Source organism: Rosa rugosa, chromosome 5 (assembly GCF_958449725.1).
Source record: "Rosa rugosa chromosome 5, drRosRugo1.1, whole genome shotgun sequence".
NCBI lineage: Eukaryota > Viridiplantae > Streptophyta > Magnoliopsida > Rosales > Rosaceae > Rosa > Rosa rugosa.
Genome location: NC_084824.1, coordinates 23967830 through 23989532, shown reverse-complemented (window position 1 = coordinate 23989532; position 21703 = coordinate 23967830). Strand labels below are relative to the sequence as shown.

At 37.4% G+C, this 21703-nt stretch overlaps 2 protein-coding genes across 2 annotated transcripts; one reads left to right on the top strand and one right to left on the bottom strand.

Annotated features, from left to right (window-relative positions):
• Nucleotides 1-1434: 1434 nt before the first annotated feature.
• On the bottom strand, nt 1435-7095 carry LOC133712499 (ER lumen protein-retaining receptor). Its single transcript, XM_062138609.1, has 6 exons — nt 6760-7095; nt 4481-4746; nt 4205-4320; nt 2147-2220; nt 1891-1954; nt 1435-1802 (listed from the first exon to the last, which is right to left on the bottom strand). Exons 1-6 carry the CDS (start codon nt 6848-6850, stop codon nt 1766-1768), a joined length of 648 nt encoding a protein of 215 aa, XP_061994593.1. The 5' UTR covers nt 6851-7095; the 3' UTR covers nt 1435-1765.
• Nucleotides 7096-14185: 7090 nt separating this feature from the next.
• Nucleotides 14186-18347, top strand: LOC133709675 (purple acid phosphatase 15-like). The gene is made up of 7 exons (XM_062135490.1): nt 14186-14561; nt 14914-15105; nt 15613-15922; nt 16030-16247; nt 16335-16525; nt 17363-17647; nt 17997-18347. Exons 1-7 carry the CDS (start codon nt 14285-14287, stop codon nt 18120-18122), a joined length of 1599 nt encoding a protein of 532 aa, XP_061991474.1. The 5' UTR covers nt 14186-14284; the 3' UTR covers nt 18123-18347.
• The last annotated feature ends 3356 nt before the right edge of the window (nt 18348-21703 follow it).

The following is a 21703-nucleotide window of genomic DNA, read 5'->3' as shown; positions in this document are numbered from 1 at the left end:
CTTTTTACTTTTAAATGAGATAAGTGGGCATACAAATCTTTTAGTGGAGTAAATAGGCATTTGTTGGGCTAAATTTGGGCATTGGTCAAGAGCTCTTTCTTCTTAAGAACCACCGAGCTATGTTCTATCTACTTGCTTGGTTTTGAAGGTTCCATGAAATCAAGCTTTTTTGGTTTTGCTTATACAGATATTAAATAGGGAGAAAAAGGAAAGGTTTCAGGGAAAGAAGTTTTTAATCTTACATTTGAGTAAACTCCTAATAGGAATGGGAAAAGAATTCATTCCTTTCAGGGGTTAGGAAGACTAGGGACTGTTATAAATAGTACCCTTTTCTCTTCATCAAAATTCAGAAACCCTAGTTCCCTTCTAGTCTCTCTCTCCCAACCAGTCGCATATATATATTCTTGCCCAGAAAATTCTGTGAAAGGGAAGAAAAGTTTCAAGATGAAAACCAACCTAATCGGAGACACCTTCATCCGCATACCAAATTCAGAAGAAAGTGAGAAGAAGCCCAGAATTGCCGAGAAAGAATTCAAGCGTGTGCAGGAGAAATCCAGAAAGAGAATGATCAAAAGAGGGTTTTATTTCTGCGACAAAGTTCAAGATATTCTTAAGGATTCAGATAAGTATCTTGAATTTCTAAAGCAACTCTACATGTATAGCAAGGGAGTTCTAGATTTGACTGAGTTTCTAAACTTAGTTGATGATAAGGTTCGAGAAAACGAACGTCTCATGTTTAGATTCGATGATTTTTTGGAGAGATGTGAGGAATCAGGGAACAGATCTGACTTGAGATCTCTATGCAAATCCAGTTAGTGTACTATTGTCTTCTACGACTTGGATTCTTAGGGTTTTTTTTTTTCCTTTTTCTTTTCTTTTTATGTTCCTTATTCTTTTGGATTCTTTAGGTTAGCCATATCTTTTGTATTCCACATATTAATTATATTATTACAGTTTTAATCTTTGGTACTAAACGGAAAATGATAAACATCCAATAATAGTAAAAATAATACACAGAACAACTCCTACTCCATGTTCTGAAGCAATTCTACCTCTATTGTAAGGGAGTTCTGGACTTGACGGAGTTTCTGAACATGATGGATGACTATGTTCGAGCCAATGAAAATCTCGTAAGCGACTTTGATGATTTTCTGGAGCACTAGTCGACAATATGGCGTTGCTTGGGTTAGGAATTCAATTAGCACCGTCAGTTGTCAGGCAAATTTGATGTTAGGGTTGACAATTTGGAAATATTTAGTAGAGAAAAACAAAGTAGTCAATTTAGAGCAGTGGAATTACGCAATTGGCCGTTGTAAGTAGAATACTCTCTTTGGAGGATATTGATATTCCTCGATTAGCTAAAATGACACTCACCCCTAAAACTATCTGAACCATATTTACCCATCACATTTGTTGTGGAATTGGTTGTGCAAACGTCACCAACTTCAAATTTTTCCGTATATTTTGACAGAATTTGGCAAGACAAAGAATTGAATACAATACGTTTCAAAAAAAGAAAAAAAGAATTGAATACAATACTCCCCATTCAGATTACAGATTTTCTACAAGCATTTTGGTAGACTGTATGAAATGTACTAGAACTATAACATCTAGTCTGCTACAATGTTATGGTGCCCAGTACCAGTCCGATGACAAAGTCCACGAGTCCAAATTGATACCACAAATTCAAGGAAAAGAAGAGAATGATCTAAAACTAACAGAGATTCAAGTATCCTATTGCAACCCATTCATGTAAACTGCATTTTCAAGCTGGCAGCTCGAGCTTTACATTGTTCTTCCAACTGCAGAATACCAAAATGAAGTTACCAACTTGTACAATTTTATCATTATTGTTTGTGATACAAAAAATGAAAAAGATAAATAATCTACCTCTGGAAGTAATAGTAGAAGAAATCAGCATAGAGTAAGGTCTGGATTATCCCTGCTACCCAAGCTGCAGGAGCAGAACATGGATTTGATTGAGATGTTCATATTCAGCCCACAAAAAAGAAATTACTAACAAAAATGTGCATATTTAAGATGTATGACAGAAATGATGAAAACTGATGTTTTAATAATGCATGAACACAGAGCATTCACATGGAAATATTCTGTGCACTTGAATTCATCAGAAAGATAGTCATACTTATCCAGTGGACATAGTGATCCTCAGTAAAGTAGCGGTAAATCCAGTTCAATATGTACAATGCTCGATATGCCCTGCATTAAGAAAACAAAAATTAAGATGCTAACACTAACTCCTCCCACAATTTCAACCTATTTAAGCTTAGACAAGAATAAAAATATATTTTAATGGCAAAATGTAGAATGCTTATAGAATCCGATATACTCCCTAAAGTTTCAGAACCATCCTAAAACCAAGAAGCTTTCACATGAACTTTGGACTTTTATGATTAAAGAAAAGAAAAGTACTAATAAAATGAAGCTCATAAATCTATCTCTGAGCTCGTGACTGCAATTCCATTTACTTGGAAGAGTTTCATCATAAAGAGGTAGAGTGACAAACATATGCATAGCAGGAGGTGCCAGCTTAGAGATGCAGTGTGGGTTATAAGAGATCTAGATCTGCTGGATCTCTGTGGCAAAAACATATGCCAGGTATGTCTTTTGAAAAGTATACAACAGTTCCAAGTGAAATGCCCACTCCCTCCTCCAAACAATAAATAAACAATTCAAACTTCAATGGAATTTTTGCTGACATTTTCAAGTACCTACAAAATCTCATCTCGTCCCAATCTCATTGTAATTGATTACTAAACTCAGTATAAAACCATAGTGAAGATTGTACCCCTTTACCTCAAGACAGCTAAACTTCACTTGCTCACTAACTTGAAAAAATGTTCACTCTTTCAGGCAGCCATAGAATCTCATATCTTTTTAGTATCACAGATAAACGATGTGATAGTTGAGATTGGATCTGCTTTGCATACATAATTTAATGTAATATACTACACAAGAGTAGTATATTTGCAGAGACTACATAGGCGCAAGCTCTGCAAAGAGTGACAAGGTTAACCTGTCTACCTGGCTATAATACCTTTTCTTAAGTCTTTCAGCCACACCAGTCAAAAAGTATTGAAAACAGAAATAGTCATCAAGCAATATGATCCAGACACATCACTAACTTGAACCAACTCAAGAAATCAAGATCTTGTAGCCTCGAACCTCTTTTAGATTGAACACAACAGACAGTTCAGTTTAAGATCAAGTTGGAAATGGTGATCATGAATGGCAATCAAATCATTATAAATATATAAACTCAGTTTCTGATTATTAAATTGCTTTGCTGCTCTCAGCCCACTTTCTAGCCTTGGCGGTTCAGCTTCCTGGACTGATTTTCAAGGTCAAAAGGTGCAAGGGTGGTACTCAGGAGGGGAAGGCTCCTCGACCAAATGGGAGGAGATTTATTGGAGATTTATTTTATACAATAGGATAAACAATGGGAAATAGCATTTTGCTTCTCTCCCATCAAAGTCAGTTACTTCTATGCTTTTAGCTTACCAACTTAGGTTAGTCTACATCTTTAGAAAATGGTTCGGTATTCTTAATAATAATCAGAGAAAATAACCATATATTTAATAACAGCAAGTATCATAGAACTCAATCTGTGAAACTACCATTGCTTTCAAGATCTATATAATACTATAAGAGTTGAAGGGTCGAATAAACCTTGTTTCTTTAGAATTTTGTCAATAGCTTAATGATACGCCCACTGTTGTCAAAAATCTTTTTTTTTCTTTTCCTTTTTCATACAAGAATATGGAATAAGATATTGAGAGGCAAAGTAATAAGATTAGACATCAACAACACTGACAAAAAATTACTATTCTGTGCTCTGATATTGCTGTTTCATCTGAACCGGTGACACTCGCATAGAGCAAAAAAAAAAATACTACAGGAACATGATAAACAGAAGAACATAACCAAGGGTTGCAGTAGAAGAGAAAGGGTAATTTATCCAATTGCATATCCAAGAGAAAGGGGTAATTCCAATTGCATATTTATAATTATATAGTCTAAGCAAAGGGGAAACAAACTAACAAGCAGAAAAAGAATAGCATGAACAGGTAAATGATGATGGAAATAACAGTTGATATTTTGAAAATACACATGCAAATTCTTGCTAGCTGAATATCGGTACTTCTAGAATTCAAAAACAAAAACTTTTAAAAGGAGTAATTACCCGAGGAGGAGTACATATTGCCCTGTTAGGTTGTCAATATTTCTTGTCCTTTGCAACAGCACCAGCTGAGGAAGTATGGCGACTGCTTCCAAATATATGGAAAAAGCCCACATCACCTGATCAATCAATTTAGTTAGATCACACAAGTAATTGAACAACGTGATCCTCACAGTATATGCCCTCCATGGATAATTTTACTGAAAATAGTAATCTGGTTACATGCTCCTAATAGGATATGAACAACACCAAAATCACAAAATGGAATTCAACTGATACCTCTCTAAAAGTGAATTTCTCATTGATGACCAGGGCCAAAAGCAGGCATGGGAGTAACAGAAAAAGATGGCGAAATGTGTCTTGGTCTTTATCATATGATCTACGAACAATCCTGTGGTGCCGTATATACCAAACAATTGAGAAAGAGCTACCCAAGAATATCAACTTCATCAAGGTATTATATACTGAGTAGAAGCTAACAAAAATATCCAAATAGCGGGTAGCAAAGACAAGAGCATAGAGTTCTTGAGTCTTCAAGGACACGCCTGCATAAACCGAGGGAAGTCAAAATTTTATTCAGTTCAGAGAAAACATGAGTTCCAAGCAGGCACATGTAATAAAACCCAACCTAACATGAAGCGGATAGTAATAACAAAACCCAACAGTTTTACATACAGACAGTTTATGTGTTTATTGTGTAGCAATTTGAATTCTGAGACTTATATATTCTTGGTATCACATTGGGGAATCTCATACAAAAAACTTCCAAGAGTCATATATACACCACATTTACTTCAAAGTGCCTGTGGTATTCTTTCAAAACTCTGAGTTTTTGAATTAAGAACCAACTATCTTCCAATTTTTGTTGGATGGCAATATCAAATGTGTCAAAATCTCTTAAGAATTAGTAATATAACAAGGAAAATCGTTTTAGAGTGCACATCCAAAATTTGAAAATGCAGATGTCAGCCCTGCAGTATAGTTCAAAGGTCAGAACCATTCATTCTTTAGTTACCTCTGCGAGGATCACTCCTGCAGAACAATCAGCCAAAATCGGAAACCACAGTGTCATCTATACTGAACTGTGACAACGATAATCTAATGGCAACATGATTTTCCAGTTTGGAAAATTTTTGGCAATAATGATCATGGAAAGATGAGACCTAAAATGGACGGGTCCGATCATTGGATGTCAAGGTGCAAGGTGGATGTCCCCATTTTTTAAACTTGCAGATGTCACCTCTAAGACAGTTCTGCCAAAACGCGATTGATAGAAACATAACTAGGTATGAATCTACATGGACAATCTAAAATAGCAATATACAATCTGACTTATAAATTGATCAAACACTTGAACAACTGAAGAGACCTCAAGGTCCTTGCAGTAAAAGTTCAAGTGTATTAAGAGAAAATCAAAGTTAGAACAGAAACAACAACAACAACAACCCAAAAAAAAAAAGAATGCAGAACTGCTAAAAGTGGGTAGACGTAGAATGTCCCGCAACCATCTAATGACCCTCGCGGGCATCATTGGCAGCCTTTATCTTTGCACTTGTTTTGGCAGCCTTTCGCTTCTTTTTATTTTTTTTCTTTTCTTTTTCTTTTCTTCCTTCTATCAATAATATCAGCCTGAATCAGAGAAATCCCTAGGAGAATGCTGTTTTATCAAGCAAATGACAGAACTTCTCATTTTGGTCCCCTATTTTAGGATACATGTATTTCCAGTATCCCATTAAACGTGATTATAATTCTATCAATGTTCTCTTTCTGCTCAGTTACTCAACTCATTTTAACTGTACTACATAATTTGTCTTTCACGGAAAGAATCACTTTCCAACTTATGTACTACATTCAAGTGTTTCATGGCTACACCCAAACCAGCTTTGCCAGCCCAGACTCGAAACTGGGTCCCCCTCCCAACCCTACAACCTTTAGGAGGAAGGAAACACCAGCAAATAGCTGGGTAGGTTACACAGAAGCAAACCATGACCTTGAAAATTCCCACTAACCCCCTGATAATCATAAGCTCCAATGCCCATTTTCAGTTAACTCTTTCACTTATCCCAAAAACAAAGAAAGGTTCTGAAACCATTTATCACCCATGTAGCCAGTGTACTGGCACATCTTAACTATTAGTTCTGACTTTACAAACCAACCCCATTACCTCTCCCACCTTTGCATTACCACCCTCCTCCCAAACATATAGAAACTCCTTCAATACAGCATCACTAGAGATAAACGTAAACTTAAAAAAACACTTCTTCCCCACCAAGTAAAACCTAAACCCAAATTGACATCTTCCAAAAGGGAAGTCAAGACAATGCCAATTGCAAAAATTACCACACTTTTCGGCACATCCATATCCATAAACTATCTTGGAACACCCCACTCAATCCCCAACACATTCTATCCAATCACGCAACAAAATTCAACCACAAATCTTATAACTTTAAGCTCAATGGAAGTAAACTCTTTCTTCACAAATCAAAACCCATAAACCACAACCCAAATGGGAACTAAAATAACAGCAAGTGGAAATAAGACAAGAGCAGACTGACCAGCACATGACTTGATAGTGTGGATCTTGAGAAGCAAAACCAGAACACTGGCCAAATGCGTCATATCTCCCGCTAATCTGAATATATTCATCTTTCTCTACTTTCTTGAATCAACTGGATGATATGATATGTAATCTTCGGAGCTTTCCCAGATCTCCGAATTGATCCGCCGCAAGCTTTGTTCTTGTTGGGGAGTCTAGATTTGGGTCTGCTCTCTGCTTTCCTGGATTTTAGGACAGCAAGAAGCTAGAAGAAGAGGTAACTGTTAAAATGGACGACCGACCAAGAGTTTAACTTTTGTGTTCCGCCTCTGTTACCTTACCGTTGTGGCATTTTGGTCCCTAGATTTTATAATGTTCCAATCTGGTCCTCAAAAATCAAAATGTGAACAACTCAATAAAAGACAGAAGTTGACATGGTTACGACTATAAACTGGTTTAAGGATTCGTCTATGGTGTATTAATGTATAATTATAATGATAGACTGAAGTCGTGCATTGATATTCATTCCGATCTCAAATTAGTTTACAATTGCAGGGAGTTAATCTACTATTATCGAGAATTGGTATTCTATTTATATGACAATGTGTTTCCTATAGATAAAGTTGATTTGCATTCATATTTTGATTGATATTTTGCTCGTCTTTAATTAGCTCATTTCAACCAGAGTTTGTAAACGAAATACTAGATTGCAAAAATTAAGCTGATAAAGAAAAAATAATGTAAAATAGATGTCAGATTGGAATAACGATAAGAATCAAATTGTTTGACGGCTTGAATTTGGGCTAAAACACAAACTACACGTAATGAGTAATCTCACAAGTGCAATAAGGACTTGAAAGTAAATATAAAAACTCTTTTTCTTTTTTTTATCATATCAATAACTAGTCTTTTGACCTCCCACTTACAACGGGGAGACTTATGCCACTAAACCAAATGGTACTGGGCAATATAAAAACTCTTATAACGGAAAAATAAATTTATGGTATTTCTAAATGTACCAAGCAAATATCTAAGTAATACCTAGCATATTTTTTACACCCAATAAAATCATAGAATTTCTAATTACACCTAACAAGTTTCCAATAATACCCTTATTTTTAATTCAAAACAAAACTCATTACACCCAGCAAAACCTTATTAGAATGAAGAATAATATACCCAGCAAATCCTTCGTTCTTCTAAGATTCTAAATTAACACGGATGCATAACCAGTCCCAAACTCAAGAATTCCACTAATCTTCGACTTGCTCTGATCAACAGCATTCATCTTCTCATTGTCGACCAACTGCACTACTATTGTTTGGCCATCAGTTTCCACCTGTTCCTGCTCCTTCCCCTTGCTTAATTTGTCATCATCAGCAACATCAAATGTACCCTGCTACTTAACAAACAATTATTAGTTAATGCATCAGCGACAAACATATGATAATTAAGTATGACGTACGTACCCAATATGCTTTGGACAATTTCAATACCTTCATCTCATGGGAACGCTCCTTCTGGAAAGTCTCAAAGCACCAAAAAAAAAAAAAGTTTGATTCTGCATCCCCATGTATTTCACTTAAGGATTACTTTCTCCTTTACTTGGTTCAAATCTCCACGGTTGAGGTGATTCTTTATGTATTGCATAAAAGTTCTTACTTATATTCTCTCGCGTCTCCCTGAAACAAGATAAGATCGCCCAAAATAACAATCTCATCGTCTTTGCTCCATGTTATTCCTGCACAAGACGATTTGGTGTTGGACTTGTTCTCATCAACTACAACTGGAGCTGAGGAAGTCTTGTTTTTCGAGACTTGTTCCTCGTCAACATTTGAGAAGAACGAAGGATTTGTTGTGGACTTGTGGAGTTTATCTTCAATAATAATTTAGGGTTTGCTGGGTGTAATAGGTTTTTCCAGGTTTAATTACAAACAAGGGTATTATTGGAAATTAACTGGGTGTGAAAAATATGCTGGGTATACTTAGATATTTGCTGGGTACATTTAGAAAGACCCTAAATTTAACTAGAACTCTTAATCTAGAAGTCTTCACAATATTTGTACTTCACTAGTCGGCGAGCCGGGTTTTTTTTTTTTTTTTTTTTTTTTTTTTTTTTTTTTTTTTTTTAAGGGAGATAAATATTTCATATGTCAGCACAACGTCATTGAGTCACTGCGAGGAAAATATTTACACTAAAGTCCCCACAGCAATACAATGTTATATCTATTCGGCCTAAACGGGAAAGAAAACTCTAACAAGTAATTCCATTATAGAACTAAGTGCACAGTGATTCCTGATGAACAATAAAACAAAAATAAAAAAATCTTTTTCGACTAGCTATACAACTTCAGGGAAAACTAAATGGTACACATCAATGCACGCATCATTCATACCACCTAAGAGTCTAACACGCAGTATAACAGTCCAAACAGTGAACCCCACCTTTCTAAACCTTCTATCCCCTCTTTCCTGAAGAGAATAGGAGATATGAGGAAGTAGAAGCACAAGGTCTCATGCCTTTCTTCGTTCATGGTTCGATATTTTGTTGTCCTAGGTGTAGAGGAACCACACCAATCCATCCCGAACTTGGTGGTTAAACTCTACTGCGATGACGATACTGTAGGGGAGGTCCTACTGAAAAATAGCTCGACGCCAGGATGATAAAAAGCTTAACACCCCTCGTTCTTATTACTTTTTCAATATGAAAAAGAAAAAAAATGAAAAGGTTGTCTTATTCAAAACCCCAATCCAATTATGAAATCCCTTCTCTCCCACTTCACACCTCGGAACCCATCGTTCTTATATAGAGAGAAGCTAGAAGCACAAGGAATATGTCGGTCGCTTCCCAGCTCCACCTGCTTTATTTTGTTCCCTGTTACCGCAATCTTCCACCAATCATCTTCATTCTAAGTCATCCCAAAATCCTCTGCAACCAGCTTCAACAAAACCAACTCCAATGCAAATCGACTTCATTTGGGGTCCACCACCATATCTTCTTTTCGGCTCTGCCCCACACCCGCAATTTGTGGCCTCTCCTTGGTCACCATTGTTTGAGCCCAAAAGTATTTTTAGCAATATCCTTCAAAGAATTGAGCGTGGCGGGCCGATCCCTGCTGCCCAAAAACTAAGTCTACTATGGTTTTGGGTTTCAGCTTCGCCCATTCTAGAGTCCATGAGGAAAACGAGCCCTTATAGGATTCAGTAGCAGAAACCAATTAAGAATCTTCATTCAAAAATCTTTATATGGCAAGGAACCGGAGAAACCCTAGGTATAAAGACTAGGTTTCAAGGGTAAAAAAACACAACCTCTCAATCAACTAATCGCGTAGATTATCCAAAGTCTCCCTAGAGCAAACTTACCTTCAACCTAGTTGAAACCAGCGAAGCCAGGGTCACGCCTTAGCAACCCAGTGACACTAAAATCATGCTTTAGCAAAATCTGTGCTTTCTCCTACTTCCCGGTGATTGCTCTGCTTAGTCTACAAAATTAAGTATCGATCCGGTGATGCAAGAGATCACAACAAAAGTCTTTATCAGTAAGGCAGAAGAAAGAACCTTGTGATGAGGTTGGTGCTCTCCTCGTCCATAGCGTTTGAAAAGAAGTCAAGTCAAAAGACGCCCTGACGACTACACCCCACGGTGTTGGCACGCTCATGCAATCACACTAGCAAAAAGAGACTATTTGCTAGCCCAAACTAGGCCGAAGCCAAACATTCATGACCTATTTTGCCTTCATTTATTTAATCACCACAAACCTCTTTTCTCCAAAGTTACACATCGGGTTACTTTACTACGGGAATAGGGAAGAAAAGACCTATTTTCTCTAAACACCAACGACAACAAAGAAGAAGAAGGTTTTAGAACCATTACTTGAGACTCCGGCGTCACTTCCACTTTGTCTTGTTGGGCATGTTGTGAACATGGTACCCTAACATGATTTTGAGATGTGCAATCCCTGCACTTGCCTACCATCCTTTCATACTGGAAAGTTAGGGCTAGGGTTCATTAAGAAAGGGTTTTTGTCCATTTACCCCATTTCTAGGGATTTTTTTCCCACTTACCCCATTAGGTTTTTTTAATTCTCTCTTACCCAAAACACTCTAAGAGGGTATTTCCCAATACCCAATTAAAGTTTTTTTTTGTTTTTTATTTTTTTTAATACCATTTTACTCTCACCCCTTTGTTACTTAGAGAGAGAGAGAGAAACCATATGACACTTCGCTGGCCGTCAGAATCCGGTCACCGGCCGCCGCCCACATGACTTTTCTAGAAACCTCTATTGCCCCCAATAGACGTCTATTGCCGTCTAATAGAGGGGCAATAAAGGTCTATTGCCCCCCAATAGACGTATATTGCTCTCCAATAGATGTTTCAATTATTGAAATGGTAACTAATCTTTCTAAAATTACACAAATAAAACTTTGATAAAGAAAAAAAAAGAAGAGATTACATCAATTCAAAACGTCTATTACCCCCCAGTAGACGTGTATTGCTCCCTAATAGACACCTATTGCCCCAGATAAAACTTTTTTTTTCCTTCTTTTTTTCTTTCCTTTTGGACCTTCTGCCCCCTATTTTACCTAAAAAGTTAAAAAAAAAAAAAAAAAAAAAAAAGGAAAGCAAGAGGGTTGCAGCTCAATCATAAAAAAACAAGTCAAGGTATGGACTATATGGAGGATGAGTAGGCTCCAATCTTCAAAGATTCTCCAATACTAGTTGTTGCAATTCCATACAATAGATAATTAAAGAAAAAGAAAAGGAGAGCGCAGCCATCAGAAATAAAACACCCAGGTTATTATTTGCCACTAGATAAAAAAAAAAGTTATTATTTGCCAAAAAAAAAATCAAAACACCCGACTTTGATTTCGTGATCGGCGAGGCCCAAACAACAGGCGACCTTACCGGTTCCGATTGTGGCTGGAGAGTGAGGTGAGTGAGGCCAGCAACTCCCGCTTCTCCTCGCCTCTTTAGTGGTGGCGCTCATCTGCTTCATAACTTGGCCTATCTTGGTTGGCGGGGCTGCTGGAGATTGAGGAGAGAAGGAGAACGACGTCATCGGAGATTTTACGGGAGCGGGAAACGACGTTCGATGAGGAGGCGGAGATCCGGTGGGGAGACCACTTCGCCAAAACCGACTTTGCAGTCTTTGCCATCGAACACCAGGGCCACGACTTCTCCGATGGCCTCGTTGCTCGCATCCCCGACATCAACCTCGTCGTCGATGACTGGGCTCTATTTCTGAAGCTCGAAGGGCCCCGGCCGGTCTCTTCCGCGGCATCGACGCCGGCGTGACAAGGACGGGAGAGAGAGAGAGAGAGAGAGAGAGAGAGAGAGAGAGAGAGGAGACAGAGTGACATTGGTTGTAAATCTTTAATTGGATTGAGGGTAAAATTATAATTTTATGTGAAATTGTGTATGTGGGAATAAAAAACTGTTGTTGGGGTAAGTGAGAAAAGTTTGGCTCATTTTAGTGCTTTTGGTCAAGGACTCATTAAGAAAAACCCCAAACCGTCATGCCAGTCACACCGAATCCCGCAAACAACAGTTCTACATAGACTTGAACCCGACCATCTCAACCTCCATCACCCTTAGTGTCTCTCTAATTAGAGAAACAGTTGGAGGAGTTACATACGCCAACAACAAACTATGAATGCGGATCAAATTCAAACGTGATTTAGCAGGACCTCATGAATCAGAGAGAAACCATTGTAATCATTAAGCACTACATGAGCACGGTTAAAACAACATGGCTCTCCCCCCTTAAACTTTTCGATGTCGCCGACTTCACTAAAAATGAACAAAAATCTCCCATTCATCCTTTCCTGAATATTGAGTGTTTCATTCAGATGCCACATCGAATGAAAAGCTCTCATGAATGAGTGATGGTCAAAAGCTCTACAGGTATTCAATCTTCCAACTATATATAAATGGTTGGCCACAAAGTTTTTTTTTTTTCCTTACTTTCTCAAGTTTTTGAGATGGTTTCCTGTCCTTCAACGACAAAACTAATGTTAGTCTTGACGTCTTGTAGTCATGGATGCAATGAAGGTCATCTCTAGAATTAGTAGGTTTCGTCTTGAAAAATAATCAATATAGTTGGGCTTCTTTCTTTTCGTTATCTGTGCAAGAGGGAAACTCAAGTCATCTATCAAAAGATCCTAAAAGGATATGCCAAATACGTACCAAAAGTATATGGGCCAGGTGAAAATTTTAATGTCCAATAGAAGACAAAATGAGAGCCCAACTCACAAGGCCACTGTGCACCCTCAGATCAAATCTCAAACACAATCGGTGTAAAAAAAAAAAAAATTAAAAAAATCTTGTGTAGCAGCCTCGAGAAGAGCCTAGCTAGCCCAATAAATGCCCACCCTCAACCAGCCGCATCACATTCAATAGGGACACCATTGAACTCGTGGGAAGCCAGCAAAAGGCAAGCAATAACAACACCGCTTTGTACAAGCCAAACTCCTTTGGGTGGATGGAAAATTCGGTTCCAACGCCATCGTACAATTGAGGAAGGTTGCAATACGTAGATTGATAGAGACTCCAACAAAACTCAAAACCATCACTCAACCTATTAGCTATCTTCTTAACCGGCAACCTCACAAACTTACTAGTTATCTCACCATTGATCGATTGGCGTTTCACCGATTGATCAACCGACGAATTCAATCGGTGACCTCCTCATCGACTCTACAACCACACAACCGACAAGCTCATCAATCCATCATCGATCTCACCTATCATTCGGTCACCTCACCTCCAATTGACAAATCCTACCACCACTTTATAACGACTCAATAACTACTTCTTACTGACATTCTCACGTCTATCGACTATTTTACTAATCGATTAGCTATATCATCGACCAACAGAAGACCCAACGACCGATTGATGAATGTATCACTAATGACCATCACCTCTTATGCTATGACTACATTCTCAAATTAAGCTACCATGGACAAACACACTATTATAATTTTTTGTCTTTAGCATTTATTTTCATATACATCTACCAAATGAACTCTCAAATCTTGATAATTAAAAATTTAATTTACTATTTTCATTGTACAAAATAGATTTTCAAAAATCATTATGTAAATATTCCACACGAGATCATGTATGAATCTGATTTTTCTTTTTTAATTTATTTTGGACTAGATAAAAACACACAAAGCAAAATCTACATTTTCACCAAAGTTTTCTTAGAATTTTGTTTTTGAACTCAATTGAGATATCGTGTATCGATTTATCACCTAAAAATCTATTTTTTTCTTTTGCCCAATATACAAAATCTGTATAGGAGGAGTTTTAAACAGATAAAAGAAATTCTTACAACAAATAATTTGTTTTGAACATAAACATACTAGCAACACAGCAATGAAGATGAACATTATAAACAATGCAGACTCTTTGGGTACATACATTTCGCCATACTAATGCATCTTTTCTACTGTTTCATTCAGTTGTACACTTTTACTTCTCTCTAATTTTTCAATTTATATTCTGGGTTTCTACCTATCCGTCAAATAAATTTAAAAATGGGATTGTTCCCATTGGCCACAGAAGTAGCACTATTCTTGGTTCTGCTCCCACAGTTCAACTTCTTCACATTTGTTCATGGAGAAATTCCAACCACACTTGATGGGCCCTTCAAGCCTGTCACCGTCCCAGTTGACACAAGCTTTCGAGGCAATGCCGTTGACTTGCCAGACTCTGATCCTCGAGTTCGAAGAATCGTCAAAGGGTTCGAGCCTGAACAAATCTCTGTCTCCCTCTCTGCAACCCATGACTCTGTTTGGATATCTTGGATCACAGGTCTTTTTCTCATTGAAAGCTTTGAACTTTAGTTGGAATCACTTCCAAGATTTATTTAGGAATGCAAAGATGTCAATGAAGAGTTTGATATATGTTTGTCATTTTTGCTCAAGATCAAGATTTTTTTTAACTGTTTCCATTTGGCTTATTGTAGTTACTTTACAATAGAATGATGCCAATTTTATGGGTTCTTATGTTTCTTTTTCTGGAATGGGAATGTTGCTTTGTTTGGAATGAGAATGAGAATGTTACCAAAATAGAAAATATTATGTAGTTATATGAAGGCGCTTTCTTTCTCTCTCTAAGGCTACCTGGTTACCAACACATTGCTTGAACTTGATTGAATTTTCAGGGGAATTTCAAATTGGGGATGACATAACGCCATTGGATCCGGACACTGTTGCAAGTGTTGTTGTATATGGAAGGTATGAATATCCCATGACTAATCAATCGACGGGGTATTCTCTGGTTTACAATCAGCTTTATGAGCTTGAAGGCCTTCAAAACTACACTTCTGGAATTATACATCATGTTCGTCTCACAGGTATGATTCAGTGCTGAATTCCTTGCAAACCAGTATGAATAATTCTAGCTTTGAGAGCTGCTCATCGACTTCTAACCATCAACAACCATACTGTTCAGTCACTTGCCATTTAAAGTAGCACTTTGCTTATTTCATACCTTAAAGAGGATATTCATGCTTTAGGAATACCACCCCCTACCATTGTGGCTATAACCCAACATATTTTTGTTTCTCTTTTTTTGGTTGAAAGTGTACTCATGTTTCTTAGTTCGAGCAATTGGTTTGGATATTTTTTGGTAAAATTCTATTGTAGATATATAACTAATGACTACTTTGCTAACCTGACATTCAAATATCAATTTTAGTTTGTTCTTTAGATAGAAGCATATGAAACTGATTGTTGATTTGAAGTAAGATGAATAAAATTTTCAAATCATATGCTCAATTCTATGTGCCTACTTCTGTTTGTATGTTCAAGCACTAAGTTTTGATTTCTTAAGGTATTTCAGTTCTAATGTCTTTTCACAGGTCTGATGCCCAACACCCTGTATCAGTATCAATGTGGAGATCCTTCTATTCCAGCAATGAGCGATGTTTCTTATTTCCAGACTATGCCAGTATCTGGGCCCGAGAGTTATCCTGGCAGAATAGCTGTGGTGGGGGACCTAGGTCTTACATATAACACCACCTCAACAGTTGATCATTTGTTGATCAACCATCCTGATCTTCTTTTATTGGTGGGGGATGTTAGTGATGCTAACCTGTATTTTACAAATGGAACTGCGGATCATTGCTTTCATGAGCAAACTTATCAGCCTCGTTGGGATTACTGGGGAAGGTGAAATTGAATTTCTCTCTGCTAAATTTTGTCAGGAACCGCATGGTCAGTTGTTGTAGAAAGTTATCTAACCTCAAAAACACAAATCATGGTAAGTTTGTTACCAGGTACATGCAGCCTCTAGTGTCCAAGGTTCCAGTAATGGTAGTAGAAGGGGACCATGAGATTGAGAAACAGGCTGGAAATCAAATGTTTGCTGCTTACAGTTCCCGATTTGCATTCCCCTCGGAAGAGAGTGGATCATCATCTTCGTTATTCTATTCTTTCAATGCAGGGGGGATACACTTTGTAATGCTTGGTGCCTACACATCTTATGAGAAATCAGGTTACAACTATTTTCTTACATCTTTTCACTTGTCCCAGTCATTGCCACAACTTAGCACGGAGTCGGATTCTTACTTTTCTCTTATAGGGGACCAGTATAACTGGTTGGAGCTAGATCTGGCTAATGTTGACAGAAATGTGACTCCATGGTTGGTAGCTGCATGGCACCAACCATGGTACAGCACCTACACGGCACATTACAGAGAAGCGGAGTGCATGAGAGTTGAGCTGGAAGACATACTTTATGAGTATGGTGTTGATATCGTCTTCAATGGCCATGTGAGTGTAGTCTATATGGCACTATCATTTCTGTAATCAACATGACTTTACATCGGATCTCCTCTGTTCAGGCAGAACAGGTTGACCTAGGCCTTTAAGAATCTTTCTTTGCCTCCTGGTAGGCATGCCTTCATGTTAGTCAAAATCTCTTTTTCTCGGATTTCATTGTTAGTATTCAACTACAAATTTTTTTTTTATTAAGTCCCTAAAATCTTAGGCCAATCGCAACATCCGTACTGCTAATTCTTTGACTACAGTCATTAAAACTTCAGGAAATTGACATCTTAGATTCTGTCCAAGTAAAGGTCATTTCAGCACGCATGAACTTTTCAACTCAGAATTGTCTTAAAAAATATCCTCTTATCTGCTCATACAGTTTTCCAGTCTTATTCTTGAGGTGAATCCTAAACAAAGTTGTCTGAAGATGGGTGTGACACTTCATAATCATTCAGGGTAATGAACTGTAAGATAAGCATATAGGTAATCAAACCAAAAATAAGGTTTCTTTGAAGGTGGCCTGAAGTTCCCTAATGGGCTGTTGAAACCCAACACGCCAAGTTCTTCTGTTCGTAATGACAGAATATCTCTGATATATCTTACAAACTGCCTATAACTGAAACCAATGTCCTCGCTTAAACTCAAAATCTTTGAGACGGAGGATTTTTAGGATAACATGGGGTCAAAGGAACAGGTACTCCATTGCAATTTCCTTAGCATTTGCTGTATGGTTTGTCTATCTGTTGCAGAAACACTTGAATTTGATTTTACATTTCTAGCAAGTACCAGGTTGTATATTTGACATTTGACAGTTGTGATTGTTTGGAAAAAAATCAACAGGTTCATGCATATGAGAGGTCAAATCAAGTATACAACTATACTTTAGATCCATGTGGTCCTATTTATATCACAGTTGGTGATGGCGGTAACGGTGAGATGATGGATATTGCACACGCTGATGAACCTGGAAACTGCCCGCAACCATCTATGATGCCTGGTCAAAATATGGAATGTTTTTGTGCATTTAATTTCACTTCAGGCCCAGCAGCAGGAAAATTCTGTTGGGATGAGCAACCTGAGTATAGTGCTTATAGAGAAAGTAGCTTTGGGCATGGACTTCTAGAGGTAATTCCTTTTCTCTTCGCTACAAATACTCAAACTTTGAGAGTGCAGATAAAGGAAAATTGATACAAATGAGCTGCAAAAGTCTTTCGTTTACTACTGCATTTGGGATGGTAAGAAACTAAGAACCACTAGTGCAGTTTGTATGGTGAAAAGTGAGACATCAAGTAGTAAATCCTAGTTATGTGATCAAATAGACTGCTAAGGTCATTATTGAGGCCGTTTTGAGTGAAAAAGTACATTGAAGCCTACTGAAAGCAGTTCCATGTTTGTGTATACATAAAAGCCATGCAACATGTTTCATAAAATCACAAAGATTATAAGCTGAGCAGTATTTCTGTGTGGCTTTCAGGTGAGAAATGAGACTCATGCTTTATGGACATGGCATCGAAATCAGGACTTGTACAATCATGCTAGAGATCAAATTTACATAGTAAGGCAGCCTGATATATGTCCAGTTAAGGCCAATGGTACATAAACAATGAAGAGCAAGAAAATGAAAAACATTGTTGTATGAATCGGACCGACCACATATTCACTAATCTAATATCTGTATATTGTTTCATTTCGCATCTCTAGTTCTGAGCTGTGTAGTATTGAACTTCTTGACATCCAGGGTAAATTATCTTTGCCATAACTGTGAATTCCAACTTTTACTTTGATCTTCTTATGTCTTCTTCAACAATTAAAAATTGTTATTTCAGCCTCATTATAATTTGGAAAGCATAGGGTTCACCTCAGGTGTGAGGGATTCCACTGTTTCCATTCTCATTCAAGGTTAGGTGAGAACTGAAAGACCTTAGGTTTTTGTATACTGATCAACTGACCTTGTAGATATTTAGCGGAAGCTCACAATCTAGTAGTGAGTAGTGATTCACAGATTTAGCATTCTAAAAATAATTTGTTATGCCTGACAAACAGTGCTACTGATATGAATGATACATGTTCCCTTATACAACCATAATCGCATTGTGAAGCTTGTGGACTCATGTTTGTTCTCATGCATATAAGAAGTTATCTTTCTCCATAGAAGATGAAATAAGCATGATATATAGGGAAAACACTAATTTAAATTTATGTGCTCTAGAATGCAGAGGACTGATTTAGAAGTTTGTTGATCATCTATAAGTTTAGCGCATGTAATTTGAAATATTGGAGGAAGTTAAAAAGTATTATTTCATTCAATAAGCATTGATGCTATTGCAATGAATTGCCATTGGAATCTGAAATATTGGAGGAAATTATAGGGTAATATTTCATTTAATGAGCATCAATGTTATTGCAAGAATTGTCAGTGAATTTAAACAACTCATGTACTGTTTTAAAAAAAATTATTTTGATAATCTTTATTTTTGTAGTCGATTAAAATCATACGACCGTGTTAGGTCGGTGTCAGATTAATAAATAAGCCAGACCATTACCTTATAAGAAGAAAAAGAAAAAAAAAACAATGGAGGCTCCATTTCTCATAATTTGATTTTTAATTTTATACTACAAACTGTTATGGCAATTACGTCAATGCTTTGGAGGCAGATATATAGTTAATAGTAAGAGTTATTATCACAAATGGTACCTGAACTATACCTCAATCTTATCGATGGTACCTGAACTTCAATTTTGATCACAACCAGTACCCGAACTTTTCGACTTCATTTTAAATGGTACCTAAGGCCACCTTCGGTCACTATTCCGGCCAAAAAAGCCAAATCTAAAAAAAAAAAAAAAAAAAAAAAATCAAGTTCAAGGCAAGTCTATTTCCAAAAAATCATCACTAATATATGATCGCAACCCTTAAAATCATCAAAATCATCACTATGATAGCCTCACATGCCATTTTTAGACGGAATATTGACCGGAGGTGGCTCTAGGTACCATTTAAAATGAAATCGAAAAGTTCGGGTACTGGTTGTGATCAAAATTGAAGTTCAGGTACCATCGATAAGATTGAGGTATAGTTCAGGTACCATTTGTGATAATAACCCTAATAGTAATTGAAGGCAGATAAATAATAATGATGTCCGGACATCTGCATGGAGTCAGCTAAACTACTGAAGCCGCTATATATTATCAACAATCCTAATCAATCTAATTTGCCTTTGCTTGTCAATAATGGCTCATCACGATCATCATCATCATCATTAGCCGCCCATGCCCCATGGTAAACAAGGTAGACAAGCTAAAAAAAACTTACGCGCGTGCCATGAGAAGGGCTTCAAGGGTTTCCTCTCCACAATCAAGTCCTCCTCCACCCAATCTTCTGCAGAAAACCCATTCTTTTTAAAAGCCTGGACGAGTACTGGGTACAGCACCTCCATCCGGTCCTTGAACATCTCGGTAACATAGTAACGTGAATTATTTTCCGCAGAAAGGCATGCCACCTCAGTCTCATTGTTGTAGTGCCCTATACAAGCAAGCGCCCATTTGCATAAGCGATGTAGGCTCTCAATATGTCAGGCAATGTTTTAAAACGCTGAAGGCGTACCCGAGGCGTTTTCGGGAGAGCCTTGCAGCCTTGAGGCATAAGGCGCATAAGGCGTAAGTTTTTACTCTTATACATACCACATTATGATTCAACCAAAAGAACATGAATTCACTCACAAAAAATGAAGTACTAGAAGCATATGATTCAACAAAATTACCAACATAAAATGAAATCAAGGATTTAAAGTTCAAACACCAAAGATCAAGAACAAATGTTGAATCTGAAAATGCCACCAGTATTTTTTTGATCACAAAACACACACAAAAAGTACTTCAACTCCCCCGGAATTGGTTTAGTCCATTTCCAAGCATGATCTTTCTTTGTTGTCCCACTAGTAGTAGTACTAGAACTCATTGTTGCTGCAGTACATAAAAAAAAAATTTGAGACATTCAGGTCTGATTCTATCACACAAATCGAAGAAAAGTTGTGAGTAAAATGCTTTACTATGTTTGTGTTTTCTAATTCAAAACCTTCAACACACCAAATAGTTAAAGATGTTGGATTCAAATTTATGGTTTCTGTTGAAAATAATTCACATATGAATAAGTATGGCCTGTGTCATGTAAGTGCTAGCTTAAAAACCAAAGTAAGACTACAAAAGTAACAAGCTCAAACCTACGTTTCTCCGCCTGTGTTATGATTAGAAGTTTTCTATTCATTCTATTCCAACTCCATCTCTTCTATCTCAATCTATTGTCCTGCACATCCATAAACATACTCCTCTCACCCATCTCACATTCTAACAGTGGTAATGTCTAACAGTCTCTCAAATACAAATGCTTCTGTTGTTCAAGATGAATTTTAAATTTCATTTTCAAAGTTGTTGATTTGCATTCATACACAAACCTATAACAGCAGTGTGCCACAAAGGTAAACCGAAAAGACAATATGAAATGAAAACCCAGAATTGATCATCTAAAAAACAGAGTTTATCTCAATGACCCATAATTCAAAATCAAACAGAGTTTTGAAAAAGAATTTACCCCGGAATTGGTTTGCTACAGTTGATGTGGGTGTTGTTGTTGTTCTTATTGTTCCTCTTCAAGTTTGCAAATCGAACTCCAAAATCCAAATCGAACCCGAAGGCTGCAAATCAAACTCCAATAATCGAACTCCCAAGTCTGCAACTCGAACTCCTTGGTCTCCTTTACAGCCAAATCGAACTCCTTGGTCTCCTTGACAGCCAAATCGTTGAGAAAGATAATGGGTTGATTGGGTTCTATGAGAAACAGAGAAGGGGAGGCTTTGGAAGTGCGAAACAGAGAAGGGGAGGCGACTAATGTAGGCTGCTCAATGTCGCGACCTAGATAGGTCTTTAAACTGACCCAAAACGACGTCGTTTCAGAAAAGACCCAAAAAAAAAAACCACGCTGCTTGTACGTCTACGACGCCTCAAGCGTAGTTTTTTACGCCTTTTGCGCCTTGCTCGCCGCCTCAGGAGCCTCGTCGCCTTCTCAGCGAAGCTGACTCAATTTAGGTGCTGATTTTCGCTTTTTAGGCCTCAGGCGCGCCTCAAGGCGCGTTTTTTAATTCATTGATGTCAGGTGCTTTACTACGAAAATGTCCAGCAATGAAT

Coding starts and splice junctions, on each gene's coding strand:
- LOC133712499 (XM_062138609.1), bottom strand. CDS start 6,850: ATGAATATATTCAGATTAGCGGGAGATATGACGCATTTGGCCAGTGTT. Junction 4,747..6,759: donor CACTATCAAGTCATGTGCTG/GTCAGTCTGCTC, acceptor CGGTTTATGCAG/GCGTGTCCTTGAAGACTCAA. Junction 1,803..1,890: donor TTCTACTATTACTTCCAGAG/GTAGATTATTTA, acceptor GGTATTCTGCAG/TTGGAAGAACAATGTAAAGC.
- LOC133709675 (XM_062135490.1), top strand. CDS start 14,285: ATGGGATTGTTCCCATTGGCCACAGAAGTAGCACTATTCTTGGTTCTG. Junction 15,106..15,612: donor ACATCATGTTCGTCTCACAG/GTATGATTCAGT, acceptor GTCTTTTCACAG/GTCTGATGCCCAACACCCTG. Junction 16,526..17,362: donor ATATCGTCTTCAATGGCCAT/GTGAGTGTAGTC, acceptor AAAAATCAACAG/GTTCATGCATATGAGAGGTC.